The sequence below is a fragment of the Alternaria arborescens genome (genome assembly GCF_004154835.1).
Source record: "Alternaria arborescens strain FERA 675 chromosome Unknown contig_63, whole genome shotgun sequence".
In the NCBI taxonomy this organism is placed as follows: domain Eukaryota; kingdom Fungi; phylum Ascomycota; class Dothideomycetes; order Pleosporales; family Pleosporaceae; genus Alternaria; species Alternaria arborescens.
In genome coordinates this window covers 74,060-88,910 of record NW_021167918.1, presented here as the reverse complement: position 1 = coordinate 88,910, position 14,851 = coordinate 74,060, and the positions used below count along the sequence as shown (strand labels likewise).

The following is a 14,851-nucleotide window of genomic DNA, read 5'->3' as shown; positions in this document are numbered from 1 at the left end:
AACAGCGGGGATTCGCTAGTGGTCACCCACCTAACTACTAATCCGCCGGTACACTGCTTGTATATGGCTGAGCGGACGGGAAGCCTAATTTTCAGTGTCCTATGGTCGTATGTACCATTTATACAAATAGAAAACTTCATGAACTATTCACACATAATTACTCGAGGCTATATCAACCTGGATGCACAGACTTATCGACAATCTGCATACATGTGAGAACAAACACAAGGGTCTTGCTACAGACGCTCGTCCGAGGATCTCCGAAAACTTGGCGTGCCAACATTCTATCTCTAACCATACAACAGATCCGATACTGCAAGCAATGGGCAACCTTCGGTCTCCCCTTGAGATCTTCACACCAGGATTCCTAGCAAAACTTTCGTCTCTGACCTCTTACTTCGCTTCGGCGTTGTATCTCGGGCAACTTCTCTCCATGAACCCCGTTCTGTTCCCGGATACTAAGTGTGTTTGATGCAATTAGGTATAGTACCTCGTCATGGGCCATAATCTTGCCTGGATATACGGATGTAGTTCCTTGCTCACGGCGAGTGATCAAGTCGAAAAGGAAGTAGCATTCACACTCTACTGCAACGATGGTTTGGTAATGGGTATCTGGTTCGATACTAATAAGTTCTTGTTTCTCTGGCTAACGCCATAGGCTCTAACACTAAATCGCACACATGCTACATTGCTATATAGCCTAAAACGACGTGGCTAACAGATAGTGACGGGGTCGCCTATGCCTTCTCGATTTGCACATGAGCCTCCTTGATGCTGTCATTGCGGTTGCTGATACCCTTGCCATCGATATCAATGTCAGCAACCTCTGCGTTATCGCCATCGAAGATACGAGCAATCTCCTCGAGAGTGGGGCCACTGCAGGGAATATTAGCTTTGATTCATATAGGCGAGGACAAAAAGTGACGTACCGAGTCTCGACGTAGAAGTAGTAGACCCAGATCAACTCGAGGAAAACCCAGCCAGCATAGCAGGCGAACAGCTTCCAATTCTGTTTGTACCAACCGCCACCCTCGGAGATGGGAATAGGGTTCACGTAGTTGTTGATCGTGAGGGCGACTTGAACGGAAATGTTCATGATGAACACACCCTTGGCACGGAGCTTGTAGGGCAGAATCTCGACGGTGTAGGCAACCAGGAGACCAGACCAAGCCAGGGCGTAAGCGACACCGTGCAGCCAGACAAAGACAATGTTGACATAGCCAATTGCAAGGGTACCTTTCGCGGCGTATTGCTCACCAGTGATGGTAGCGCAAATCAAGAACAAGAGCATACCACCGGTGCTATTGTAAATTAGTTAATGTGGCGAATGAAGTGGATGTGCAAACTTACGCAGCGAGGAAAAGCGGGCGTCTACCAACACGGTCGACCAACAAAGCGCATGAGATGGAGACGATCAAGGAGAGAATCTTGTTTCCAGCGTCCAAACCCAATTTGTCGGTCTGGCGAGTGATACCGGCACCTTCGTAGATAATACCAGCGTAGTAGCTAACAAGGGCATTGCCAGACCACTGAGAGAAGAGACCGAGGGAGATGATCATCAAGAGCCGCTTGCGGTTGCCTGCAGTCCTAATAAAGTCCATGTATGACGAGTTCTTCTTGTGCAAGAATTCGATGCGGATAGTCTCCTTCATTTCAGCATACTCGAACATGACAGTGGAGTCGCTATCGTTGCCGTCGGCATGGTAGTGAGAGAGCATGCGGAGCGCCTCGTCGTTCCTGTCCTTGGACAACAGCCAACGTGGGGACCTGGAAATCAAAGTCAGCCAATTGCGAAAGACAGTTTGTAATAGGGAAGAAGCTTACTCAGGAATCCACCAGATGAACATGAGCTGGACGATAGAGAAGATACCTTGGATGAGGGTCGGAATTCTCCAGGACCAGGTGTTGGGGATGTGCTGTGTGCCGAAAGCCAACCAACCACAGATCAGGGCACCAAGATTCCACAAGCAGTTGTAGACGGTGGTAATCCTGGCACGGTGCTGAGGATGCGCGATTTCAGTGATAAGCATAGGGCAGGAGAGTTGAGCCATGGAGTTGCCGAAACCCATGAAGAAACGTCCTCCCTCATACTGTGGGCGGCTCATGGAGGCAGCCTGAACGGCGGCGGCAATAACCATAATGATGCAACCAATAGTAATGGGGGTTTTGCGCCCATATTTATCACTGAGCCATGGTACCACGGGGAGTGAAGCGATGGAACCGATCGAGTACATGGCACTGAGACGACCCAAAGTGTCCTCTGAAGGGTTGTCCATCGTGGTCTTCCAAGAGTCAAGGAGCTGAGAAGTGTTCATGAGAGATCTTCGCACAGTTAGTCACTGGACCTTCTCTGTTTGCAGGACCTAGAACTCACCCATCGTAACCGGTGGTGGCCGAACAGACGCAAAGAATCATGCAGTAGAAGTAAAGCTTGCGCATGTTGGGTGACTTGCTCCATGATACCGGTGGAAGCTCAGGCGCAGCTTCCTGTGCCTCGACCACATTGGTCTGGTTGGGACGCTTGAAACGGGGACTCATTGCGGATAGTATTGACCAACTGTTCCAGCGGCCAACGACGATTGCAAGGCGGAGGTGGAGTGAATACTGGGGAAGAATTGGAGCTCATCTGGGCAGGGGAGTTCTTATATGCTAGGTTGTATATCCATGCGAGTCCATATTGCGGGCCGCACAAGAGGAGATCACAAAGGTCGGGGTAGATATTACCACTATTAGGCTAAATGTCTTGCCAGGTCTGGTCGAGGGCTGCTCGTCTGATTGGTTGGTTACGGCGTGCGGCTCAGCCACCAACCCTTCTAGAAGTATTGAACCGGACATGACCCCGGAATCCCGCCCCGGTCGAGCGATGCCAAGGCAGGACGTAGGAGCTTACCCGACTCAAGAGCGCATGAGAGATGCATGATCATTCGATACGGATCGAGAAGCTGTTCCTGTGAAAGGGTCATGATCAACAGGCGAAGATGTTCTGGACCACACCACAGATGAGTTTGGAGTAGTGAAGCGTGTTATCGTGGCGACGAACGAAGTAGTGTTGACTGATGCGAAACTCCCGAGCTCGGCAAAAATCACCCTTGGCAACAAAGATCAAGCCATCCATGGACTGTTTATCCTGGCGCGAATGTGGACTCGTGCTGTGGAGTGTATCAGACATCCCATGAGGGTGTGTTAAGCCATTGTGGTCAAGCGCGGACATGATTGGTGAGATGGCAGCTTGTCACGTCGAAGCTTACGCTAGCCCGTACCGAGGTTGCGGCGTGGTACCGGGATGGCGGGATGCCCACTCCGAACACCAACACAACGATCAAATTGAGGCTATACATCTGCGTACAACAGCTGTCAAGGCGATATTTCTTGGTAGTGAGGCGTAGTGATCTTAATTGATATATACAGCTATCGATACTTGGCTGTCAGACTATTGTTTCTGCGGCGTTGTGAAAGCGAACCAGGTCTTCTGCAACGCGCACTGGCGCGACGGGCTTTGCTAACGCGGCAGTCGATAGGTGGAACTCACTTTTTCCATAGCTTTCCAGCATGTCGAAATAGTCTAAAAGTTCCTACCATCATCCACAGTTCGGTTTCATGAGTAGAAAGCGATCGCGGAGCGCTCTGTTCTTGCGCACGCTCGCGTAGGCTCAGGAGATTATGCTTTCACTCTTTCCACGCGGTATTTTCGTTCTCAGTATAGAAGACTGTATCTCAAAAAAGGCCCGAAAAGGGAAAAAGCAACCAAGGAGTAGGACACAGTTTCCAACACCCGCGCAATAGTATTGTGATCACTTGAGTAAGGCGAGCAGAGCGAAGCGCGCGTGTGAAATTGAGGGAAAGGCAGGGCAAGTTCCGAGATTTGCATAATCTTGGTTAATGGTCGCGTGTGGCACAGTGGTTGGGGGCCGAGGTCATTCGTCGAACACCAGATGCCGAAACACGAGCTTGTAAATGATCCATTTACGGTGCAACGACAGATAACAGCTGAGACAAGAGAACCAACCGTCTCTTGTCCCGTCGACGTAAAAACCCATATTTCTCCAGTTTGCAGCACCCCGGGTTAGGCGAATGGGGTACTTAGCACGTACAGATTTCTGTACTAACGGCTCCACGTGTCGGCCTCCGACAGTACTTGACAGACGCCCGACTCCACCCCTGCCAGGCCATGGCGCAGCCGATGCGCCATCATGCGCGATCCTGTTTCCCGGTTACTAGAATATAACAAGAACATCTACGCAACCGGGCATTCACATTTCTTTCGCTATTCTATTGTAATGAAGTGCAAAGAATAAATTTTACAGTGGAAATCACTGACCTACTGGCGGTTGCGCAGTCGAACGATACATCATTTCAACCCGCCCACCCACAACGATGCAGAGGCTACAATGATCTCGTTTAGCCTTGTAAGCCTATCGCATGTCTATTGGACAGTAATACGAGTATGTTACGCTTGCGAAGAGTACTACGAACATCGTCTGACACCTCAATAGTTTCCTATAGGTTCCCAGACACGTGTTGGGCAGCCGGTGTCCAGAAGAGCTAACATTGCCTGAAGCACCTTCAATCAGGCACATCAAGCTTTACCTTACATGGCTCGTTCGATAGGGTCAATGTCAACTTGAAGGAATGACCATGCACATGACCATTGGGAGCCAGCTTTCTTCGTTAAAGCGGGCTATCAAGATTCAAAACTAATTACTAGTAAAATAGAGCACAGAGTGATCAGCTCATAGGTGTAGGCAGCTTCTCTCGTAGATAGGCATGCCAACCAAACTAACACGATAGATTCATTCAAACAAACTTTCCGAGGGATGGAAATCCTTCTACAGCTGTTTATACAAAGCCAAATGCGCCCCTTGAATTAGCAGAAGACCTTATGCGCTTCGTATGAGTGTGCAGTGAGTATCAGTGTCTGCATGCACGTGTTCGCCTTCGCGTTGCGTTCTCGACCATTCTTCTTGTTCTCATGGGACGTCAGCCTAGGGAGTTCATCGGGTTTTGTGGTTGGAGAGATAGATTGCGTTTCAATGTCTACGGTTGTTTGAGTCCAGAATCTACCAGACTCTTGCACCCTTGAGAACTTTTCATTTCTGTGGACGCGCTTACTAGCAAGGTAAATCCACCACTAAAATACTGTATGAACAGCCGCCATAACGCGGGCCTTGACACCCTTCTTCTTCTGCTCGTCGTTCATCTCCTGGATGCTCGCGCGCCTCCGCTCTTCGGACACACCTTCGCCGCTGATCATCTCTCTCTGTCCCTGCCTCATTCCAGTATAGATGTCAATGTCCTTAGTTCTGATCCACAATGGGCGATGTGAAGGAAACTTGAACCAGCTGTACACCTTCCAAATCGAGTACAAGAAAACGAGGAAAGGTGCCGCCATGTAGAGTTCGAAAAAGGTCTCTGCGCTGAGAGCCCCACCACCGACTGGCCAGAGCGCAACGTAGAATTGGGCGATGAGCGCAATGGCACAAATGAAGAAGCATACCCAAGAGCCCCAAACACCGAACGAAGCTCTGTATGGAATCTCATCCAGGGTGTGCCCTTTGTAGGCCCTAAGGAACATTAGTGTCTATATAGACTTTGCATACTGCTGCATGGAACTCACCAAGCTCTGCGGAAACGGATATGTGCGATAGCAATGCTGCCGAAGACAAAAAGCACTGTGATGCCAGATAAGGATAGCAACCAGGTGAAAATATCTCCACCGTTGGGGGCGAGATTGATGTATGCCAACAGTCCGAACAAAAGCTGAATAGCTACCACAACAACTGGACGGCCCTTCTTATCAATGTAGGCGGTGGCTTTCGGACCCATACCTAGATAACGATTATGATCAGTGAGGAACTAGTATGGTATGATGCAGGACACTCACCGTTCGCCGCAAGAGCCTGCATTGTGCGTGTGGAGCCAAAGGTACAAGCATTGGCAACGCTCATGACTGCAATGAGAATGACGGCATTGAAGATGGATGGAAGAACCTTAATTCCGGCGAGCTGGATAGCGATCACGAAAGGTGAATGAAGCGAACTGGCGCCAGCGCTACCGTTCAGTGCCTCGTTGTTGACCGGCACAACCAGGCCGACCAGAGCAAGGTTAACAACGTAGAAGAGGATGATTCGGTAGATGACTTGCTTCGCGGCCTTGGGAATCTCCTTCCTTGGATTATCCGTCTCAGCTGCTGCTAAGCCAGTAAGCTCGGTGCCAGTGTATGCGAAGGCTGCATTAACGAAAACACCGCAGAATCCATGAAAACCGTTACGGAATCCTGCGGAGGTCACATCAGGAATGTTGCTAGAAATGGTCAGTAGACAACTCTGCGATCCGACTATGGAGGACGTACTAGTACTTGTTGCCAATATAACCTCTGTCGTCGGTTGGCACACCTCCGGTATCAATAATGATGCCCAGAATCATGAATCCTACACAAGCCGTAACCTTTATGATGGATAGTACGAATTCGACCTGTTCAGAAATGTTATTCTGGTTGTCTCATAGTGGAGGAGGCTGCAGAGCAGTGCACTCACCTCGCCATAACCCTTGACGCCGAAAAATTGAATGGCGATCAAAGCGACGAGAAGTGGTGTGATCCACGCAGCGTTGTTGATTCCCTGCGATCCTGACCAGTAGTGGATGATGTTGCAAGCAGCGGAGATTTCGAAAGGCAGGACAGTGAGCCAGCTGATAGCGTACTGCCATCCACAGGCAAAGCCCCAGGATGGATCGATGAATCGACAGATGTACATGGTGAAGGCTCCGTTGATTGGATACATGACTGCGAGTTCAGCCAATGCCTGCATCATCAAGTACATCATAATGCCAATGAGGGTAAATCCGATGATAACAGAGGCTGGTCCACCAGTGACGAAGGATGAGGCGGAACCAATGAATAGACCGGAGCCAATGGCACCACCACTACAAAGCATGTTAGTCGCAGTAAAGCATAGTTACTCCGTCAAGGAGTGTTCGGAGAGACTGACATGGCGATCATTTGCATATGACGACCCTTCAAGTCCTTCCTGAGCTCATTTTGATCAGAAATGACAATAGCGACATCCTCGTCATTGGCACTGAGCTGATGTCCTTTGGCGTGATCCCCCAGGGAGTAATGCACTGGAGGCGGATCGCCATAGTGATTCTTTTCCGTCTCGTGCGCGAGACTCATGGTGGCGAAAACGTGATAAGAACCAGCGAGGACCTTGTGACGTTCAGATCACCTGGGCAAGCTCAGACGGAGTGAACACGTCAAAAATCGCAGACGATTGGAACGTCGAGCGGCGATCAAAGAAAGGAGGCCAAGATGTAGGGCACGAGTGAAAGATGCGAGGTGTGTGCGAGACGCGGTAATATACTCGAGAAGAGAGCTCGCGGCTAGACAATCAGTGGCGGGCATTTGGTGGCTGCATTCGCGCACAGGGACTGAGCCTATCTTCGCCCACAAATCACTATGTCAGGCCCTCTCGCACGGCGTTCATCACTTAATTGGTATAGTACATGCACCCTCGTAAGTCTAGGGTTACGCCCCATGTTGTCATGCAACATAATGGTAGACTGACGGATCCGGGGCCTCCGTGAGTGGTTGTGAAGTTATGTTCCAATGCCTTGGGTGGCCTGTATGGCGTTGTCGCTTCCAATCAAGAATGAAACAGTGCTTCTGGCGTCTCTTTACTGCACACCATACTTTGGCTTCAAGCGCGTTCACGTGGCGGACCACCAGCTGGGATCCCAGGGTAGAGTCAGGGGAACGAATATCAGCAGGTCTGGAAGAGCACCAATGTCGGACCTTCTGTGCTTATCTTAGCCTGCGACGTATTCACTTGCGCAATCGCGTAACGCCCAAATATCGCTCAAACCCCAACACGTTATCAATGAACCGCTCAGCCACATTAAGCGCTAACGTACGCTACAGGCACGCTAGCTGATATTCGGGCCACTTGTTTCTGATAAGAAGTCGCTAGCGAACGCTTCGACGCATCGAAGAAAGCTTGCACAAAGCTTGTGTGCGGGGTCGCTCCAGACTCGCACGTGGAGTGCACTTGTCGCAGGGTCGGCGGGGCGCTGTTTGAGAGAGGGCATGATGGATGTTGTATGTTTAGGCGGTTCCCTGACGCAAGTATCTCACATTTCAGATGGAGCAGGTTACATCTAGTCTACAAACCCCCATCTTCACTTCGTGGTGCGTGTGTGGAGGCTCACGTAAGATCGGGATTCGCCTTGTGACGACAGCCCACCTCTACTTTGCGACCCGAGACGAACGGCTAAAGCTATTAGGTACAATGCAACAGACGTGGTAGGTGGCTTCTGGAAGATCTCTATCCCGAAAAGGAAGGTGGTCGGGGGGGCTTGCCGCACATGTTGGATTGGTTAGGCAACTCGAGGCTCGGGTCTGCGCGGCTGATTTTCCGGAATCATACCGGTCAGCCTGTGAAGTGCTATTGGAGTGTGTTTATTGCAGCCTCCTTCCTCTTCTTGTTGCTACATGTCTGTTGCTTTAGGTGCAGGATTACGCTGTTGGAGTCTCATACGAAATGCCTCCTCTGCGCATGGTTTGGTTCGTTCACGTCTGAGGCTCGCTATATGCCTAGCAAGTTCTGGATCTCAATGCTCTGGACCTGCTCTAGAATGGTCGAATTTGCCACCTCTCCTTAGAAACCGGTTATCGCTCGTTCGGTGCAGATATCTAGAGTTCCCGAAAACATCTGGGTAAGAATGCGCACCACAGCGCACACGATACAGACCACAACAGCCCCCAACCCAGGCAGGAGAACCGGTTGCCATTGCCATCGGGTCGCATGTGTCAGAAATATTCCTTTTACAACTTACAGACGCACCACGCAGTCCCCACAACCGTCCGGAATATCTGCCTATTACTGATAGAAGCTATCGCAATTACAACAGGAGGCTATAGACACTTTTTAGCTGTGAACTATGGATCAATCAGTTCCTGCACTAATATCTACTACTATCCACGGCTCTACCATCCAGCTCCGTGATACCATACTGTTCTACAGGAAGCTCCTGCACCATACTGTAGGTAGGCGGCTTCAAATGTACTGGATGCAATTCTGGTTCCTGTGCCACATCTATTTCAGTCCCACTTGATCCTCGCCTCCGGTACAAAAAGAAACCAACTACCCCCAGTATGGCCATGCCTCCCACAGCACCCACAACTATCCCACCGATTGCGCCACTTGACAGCTTTGACTCTTCGTTTTGTGGTGGAGACGTGACAAAGGACGTGGGCACGGATGTAGCGCTAGGCGATCCGTCCGTAGAGCTCGCGCAGAATTCACTGACCATGTTGTTTTGTTTGTCCACTGCGACTATATCGTCAGTCTTTGGTGCAGTGTTTGCCTGCCAGAGAGTGAACACTCCAGCTTCCTGATTGACCATCACGTAGGCGGAGCTCATGAACAATCGGCCAAGGACTGGCAGATCGTTACTATTGTCGAACTGAAGCGAATTGATGACGACGTTGCGGACCGATGTGTTCGTTTGAACTGTGCCATCGGAGGCAATGAATGTATCGGGAACAACTAGTTCGGTGTTGGGATTTTTTATGGACATGTTATTTTGAAGCTTGTTTGTCAGCCCGCCGTAGTAACTACATAACCATGATTAGCAGTATACCTTTGGATGTAATGTTACGGCACTTACACGTCTTTCGGGTCAAAAAGCATCGTGAAGTAATTGATACCGACGCTTCTCGCCTCGTTTTCGTCATCTGGAGGTGTCCCGCCTGCGAGTGACAAGAAGTTTTGGTAGTAGCTCAGTGGGAGGGACATCAGCCCTGCGAAACTGGGACTGATGCACGCTTGTATGGCCGCTGATTGTGACCCCATGAAGATACTCATATCGGTACCATTCGGCCAATTCAAAAGGATGTCGTTGATCGTTACCACCATGCCCGTTCCACATTTACTGCCCTGGAACAGCGATGCCGTGAAGTTGTCATTTTGATCCGTGATCAACGATTTGTCCAGGCCACCGAAAACCAGTGACCCCAAAGTCTGCTTTTCTGCGGGACCACCAACCAGTCCCCAAAACATGGAGTATGCCTTTGTACCTATATCACCTGCGGATACGAGTGCCCGCAAAAACGATGAGTTCATACCCAGGCCAAGCTGAGATTGGCTGGTGAATGCTTGGTTGAGATCCTGTTGCGGAACGCCGAATTCAAATGAAGCCAACGAGGTGTTACTGCCAAAACTGAGTGTATCTTGTGTCCAGTCCGCTTCGAAACCGTCGCCTTTCTTTTGGGTACCGATCGACTTATCAGTAGAGGATTTTGATGCGTCGTATGCGCCTCCACGAAACGTTACGCACGCCTCGGGTGAGTATGTATCTGTACAGAATCCATCAGTTCCATAGATGTAAGTCTCATTGTAATCACTGTTGGTAGTTAGCTATGCTGAATTCCTAAGCTCGCTGAGGCTTTAGCACATTCTATTACTCTATACGAGATAATGGATAGACTGATTGGATCAGAACCTGCCAATTGTATTGTAAGACTTACCCGCTAGCGAAGAATGAGATGTTCTGGTTGTTCGAGCCGATAGTCGTAGAAATCCCTCTGACGAATGCTCCGTTGGGCAAAGATACGTTCTGAATGAGCGCTACCACGGGCTGTGGCTGGCACTGACTCCTCGCATAAGTCACGAAGTGTAATCCCCCCAGAAACAGTGCCCACAGGCGTATAGGCGGACCCATTGTGATACTCGATGTTGAAGGTTACCACGTTAAGGAGGACCAAAGAAGTAGCAACTGATAGAGTAAGGGGAAACAAGGCGGCACGGTGGTTTCGGCTGACAATTCTCAAATGAGTAGCTTGGCATGTTCATCCAGATTTGGTGTTGTACTCTCGTTAGCTTATGCCACGCTGCATCGCAATCACCTGTGGTTAGCGCCAACTACATAGAGTCACCAATCGGCCAACGCCGCTAAGCGCCGCTTAGCGCTGTCGCGGAACTTCCTGCACCTTTTTGAATTCAACCAGGCCGCGCATTGCCTGTTTTCAACTTGCCGTTGCGCTGGGTTTCTGGGATGAGTGCTGAAATAAGTGTCTGCCCCACCAATTGCCTCGTACGTGTTTCAATAACACCTGAGCTGTGCCGCAATGCTACATCGCCATAGCTTCGTCGAACGATTCCTTCTTGTTGCAAGAGGCACTTTTCGCATTTCCTTCGGTAGGGTGCTCTACGCCGCGCGACCCGGTTGTTCTTCACTTCCTGTTAACCTGCATCACCTCTAGGCACTTATATTATCCGCGCACGTGTGTGCAAAGCAAACCTTTGCTTTCATGATATCTTACACCAATCGGTTTTCGAAACGCGTTTTCACATGTCAAATTCTATCATTCCTCGAGTAATTCACCTTCTTACCATCAAGCAATGTTGCGTTTCCACAGGAGAATTGAATTCATGGTGGTAGCAGTGTTCGTGCTCTGCGCATGGTTCCTGTTTGACACCCGCTTAAACCGTGTTCAAGAAGAGTCTGTTGAGGCTGGCGGTGTGGAGAAGCCGGAGCGACTTGAGACAGCAGAAGTAGAAGGAGAGCGAAATATACTTGGGCAAGGAATCACACATGGAGGCACGAAAGAGGAAACATCATCGACCTCCACCACCTCTCACCACACAAGCACACTGACGAAAAGCACTGCGGTCGCGACACCTAGCACGTCGCTACCTGATCGCATCGTAGTGATGGCCAAGCTTCCGACCGACGACACACGATGGGTGCATACCGACCTGCGAGACTGGCAATCAGCCATCTACGACATTGACACAGAGACCCCGCACAACATATCCACCCTGGATCCGCTCACTAACAGCACTCTACGTACCCTTCGGAACAAGGGCATGGAAGCAAATGCATACCTCGCATACATCGTACAGAATTACGACAATCTCCCTTCAACAATAGCGTTCATCCATCCGCACAAAGACGGCTACCCCATCGCCTGGCACACCGACAATAACGAGCATTCCAATGTGATCTCTCTGCAAACTCTCAACATCGACTTCATTCAGAGCAACGGATACGCGAATTTGCGTTGCGTCAACGATCCTGGCTGTCCGCACGAAGTGATGCCGTTCCGTGATCCGCCTGAGGAGCATCGAACAATCGAAGCAGCGATGCCAGATGCGTGGCGAGATTTGTTCAACAACACCGATGTACCGCACGTGCTCGCGACCCCTTGCTGTGCGCAATTTGCTGTATCGAGCAGGCAAGTGCAGAAGCGACCATTGGACACATACAGAAAGTATTACACGTGGTTGATGGAAACTCCACTGAAGGATGAAACAAGCGGACGTGTTTTTGAATATCTCTGGCACATCATGTTTGGTCAAGAACCTGTTTAGTAAGCATCCGACGAAACAGAATTGGGTTGTGTAGCTGCTAATCTGCACAAGCTGTCCAACATACGAGAAGTGTTATTGCGATGTATATAACAGATGTTGAAGATTTTCTCTTTCGATCACGGAACGGATAATCTGAGTACATGCTGGCGACTTTTTGGGTCGTTTCAAGTCAAGCCGATTTGGAATTTCTGACGGGTATCCAAGTTTTCGTCTACCATACGAAGCCGTGCCGCCCGCTCTGTCGAAAAACGAAGTACATTAACTAAGTACAAATCGGTACTTCGGATATCGATCTTGAGCTACGAGAATACCAAGAGCTACAAATAATGCGCATCATATCTGTCATTGTGATACGCAACATATTGCCACATTGTCGGCAGCATGCTCCGTAAGTTGCTTGGTACGTAAGTGTCAAACGAAAGGAATGCTAAAGGTGCTAGATTTGGAAGGCGAAACGCAACACTTTGTTGCATCTACGTTGATTTTCGTCGTTAATTCGATTTACTACGCCATGTGTATGCATCGGGAACATTACGGGGTTTAGGAAGCCATGTACAAATCCATTCTGGTTCCTGCCGAGCGAGTAGTGTCTTAGTCCGGCCGTAGAGGAATAGCAAGAAGCTGGGAATACGTCGGATCGATTGATGTGGCTAAGCTGAACCCCTCATGAGAGCTCGTCAGCAGATAGTTCATACATTCCCCAATCCACAACCATTTCCAATCTCCTTTTAGAGATGCGGGACTATCTTCGTCATGAATAGGATGTAGGTCATCCCCTGTACCTACACTAACGTTCCAATCTGCAAGGCATAGTGTCAGTGCTGTACTATGTTATGCGTAGTCCTTCGAGTCATGATTAGTTCCGTGGAAAGATGCCAACTACCAGAACAATGGCTTCAAAGAGCGATATAAAAAGGTATTTTCTCTCCAAAGGAAAGAAGGCTTCGCAATCTTTCTTCGATACCACAGCTTCATGGCGGAATCTCATCAGGACAATTATATAATATACTCGTCACGCTAATATCATGTTTTCTTCTGACGAGGAGTCCGAGACTGGTGGTAGCGACAAGACCCCCACCCCGATGGGCAAGTCAGACGTTGTTAGGATACACTCTACTCAACCAGGTCATTTCGCTCTGTCAAGTCAAGGCGTTTACAGGTTCCAATGCTAGTTCTCGCTTCGCGCAGGCCAAAAGCGGCGGCGATATGTCTTCGGGTGGCTTCGCTGCACATGCTCAGGGTGCTGGCGACTGCAACGCCAACGCTGGCAGCCAGCAGGGTACCAGAGAAAAGAAGTGAAAAGGTACTCAAGATACACCCTAGGAAAAGTCACGAACAGGTAGCAACGTGCTTTGGTAAACGAGGACTCGCTGGATGTATTCAGGTTGTCTACATGTCAGGTTATACAGCGCTGGGACTAGTATGAATGCATTCACATGACTATCAGAAATATGCCGAAATACTATGTTTCACCCGCAATCATAATCCATACATCATCCCAAACTCATCCCGACCTCGAAAGACCTCATCTCATCCTTTACCATTCATCGCTTAGATATACTGGACAGTGACTTGGGATCCACTGTTGATGGTAACGTCAGTGTAGACAGTGCTACCCTGCTTGAGATCGATGATGGTAGCGCTGCTCAGTCCGTCCGATCCACCAGTGCTAAGAGCAGCACTAGCCTGGGTGAAAACGACAGTGCCAAAGTTGCTCAGTGCGACCAAGCTGCCTCCAGACTCAAAGTCCTCTACAATCCACTCGGCGTTCTGACGGCACAAAATGGAGCCGCTGGGTGCGCTAAGTGTCTGGCTGACGCTCTTTCCAGTGCTCACATTGGTGAGCTTGACCGTACCCTTGGTGGTGGAGGTGGCGGTGATGTCGACTTGAATCACGTTTCCCGCCTTGACGGCGAAGTTGCTGAAGTCGTAGGCGTAGTCAGGGTACCACTCGTACCAAGCATCGTAGGACACAGCGCCGGAGCTGCTGACGGTGAAGTCGATACCGGCCTGGAGCAGACCGCTGGCACATGAATCGCCATCAATTCCAACCCAAGCCGACGCGGATTCGGTTCCACCGGAGCCAACGTGCTTGGGTGTTGGTACCGTAAAGCGCCCGGTGGCTGACTTGAAGTAGCCGGAGGAGGGCTGTTCGAGAACGGCGCCAGACCAGTTGGATGAATAGTCAACGTGGGCGGTGGTGTTGTCCACATCAGCGACGAACTTGGAGTTTTCCTTCGCGGCGGTGCCGACCAAGATCATGGGCTGGGTCCTGTGACGACGAGTCCCATCGGCGCGAGACTTTACACGCTCGGCGAGGTTTGAGGGACGGGCCAGGACTGCGCCTGTGATGGCGGCGAGGACAGCGATAGAAAGCTTCATGTTGAAGGATGAGTGAACTTGAGACTCAGAAACGAGAGGCGAAGAGAGCGAGGATATTGAGGAGGAAGCGATGGACTGCTAGAACTTGCTGCGTTGATCAG

General features: G+C 50.1%; 5 protein-coding genes across 5 annotated transcripts; 1 reads left to right on the top strand and 4 right to left on the bottom strand.

The window, feature by feature from the left end:
• Positions 1 to 737: 737 nt before the first annotated feature.
• Positions 738 to 2,538, bottom strand: AA0111_g12010 (hypothetical protein; the record flags this gene model as incomplete). Its single annotated transcript, XM_028645942.1, has 5 exons — positions 738 to 876; positions 930 to 1,301; positions 1,351 to 1,767; positions 1,825 to 2,322; positions 2,375 to 2,538. The coding sequence occupies 5 exons, from the start codon at positions 2,536 to 2,538 to the stop codon at positions 738 to 740; spliced, it is 1,590 nt and encodes a 529-aa protein (XP_028500403.1).
• A 2,590-nt stretch (positions 2,539 to 5,128) lies between these two features.
• Positions 5,129 to 7,171, bottom strand: AA0111_g12009 (putative amino-acid permease; the record flags this gene model as incomplete). The annotated part of the gene is made up of 6 exons (XM_028645940.1): positions 5,129 to 5,561; positions 5,615 to 5,825; positions 5,882 to 6,300; positions 6,350 to 6,471; positions 6,534 to 6,921; positions 6,987 to 7,171. The coding sequence occupies 6 exons, from the start codon at positions 7,169 to 7,171 to the stop codon at positions 5,129 to 5,131; spliced, it is 1,758 nt and encodes a 585-aa protein (XP_028500417.1).
• A 1,784-nt stretch (positions 7,172 to 8,955) lies between these two features.
• AA0111_g12008 (hypothetical protein) lies at positions 8,956 to 10,716 on the bottom strand (the record flags this gene model as incomplete). Its single annotated transcript, XM_028645939.1, has 3 exons — positions 8,956 to 9,610; positions 9,664 to 10,398; positions 10,523 to 10,716. 3 exons carry the CDS (start codon positions 10,714 to 10,716, stop codon positions 8,956 to 8,958), a joined length of 1,584 nt encoding a protein of 527 aa, XP_028500416.1.
• A 680-nt stretch (positions 10,717 to 11,396) lies between these two features.
• AA0111_g12007 (hypothetical protein) lies at positions 11,397 to 12,368 on the top strand (the record flags this gene model as incomplete). Its single annotated transcript, XM_028645938.1, has 1 exon — positions 11,397 to 12,368. One exon carries the CDS (start codon positions 11,397 to 11,399, stop codon positions 12,366 to 12,368), a length of 972 nt encoding a protein of 323 aa, XP_028500421.1.
• Positions 12,369 to 13,919: 1,551 nt separating this feature from the next.
• AA0111_g12006 (hypothetical protein) lies at positions 13,920 to 14,750 on the bottom strand (the record flags this gene model as incomplete). Its single annotated transcript, XM_028645937.1, has 1 exon — positions 13,920 to 14,750. One exon carries the CDS (start codon positions 14,748 to 14,750, stop codon positions 13,920 to 13,922), a length of 831 nt encoding a protein of 276 aa, XP_028500420.1.
• Positions 14,751 to 14,851: the final 101 nt, after the last annotated feature.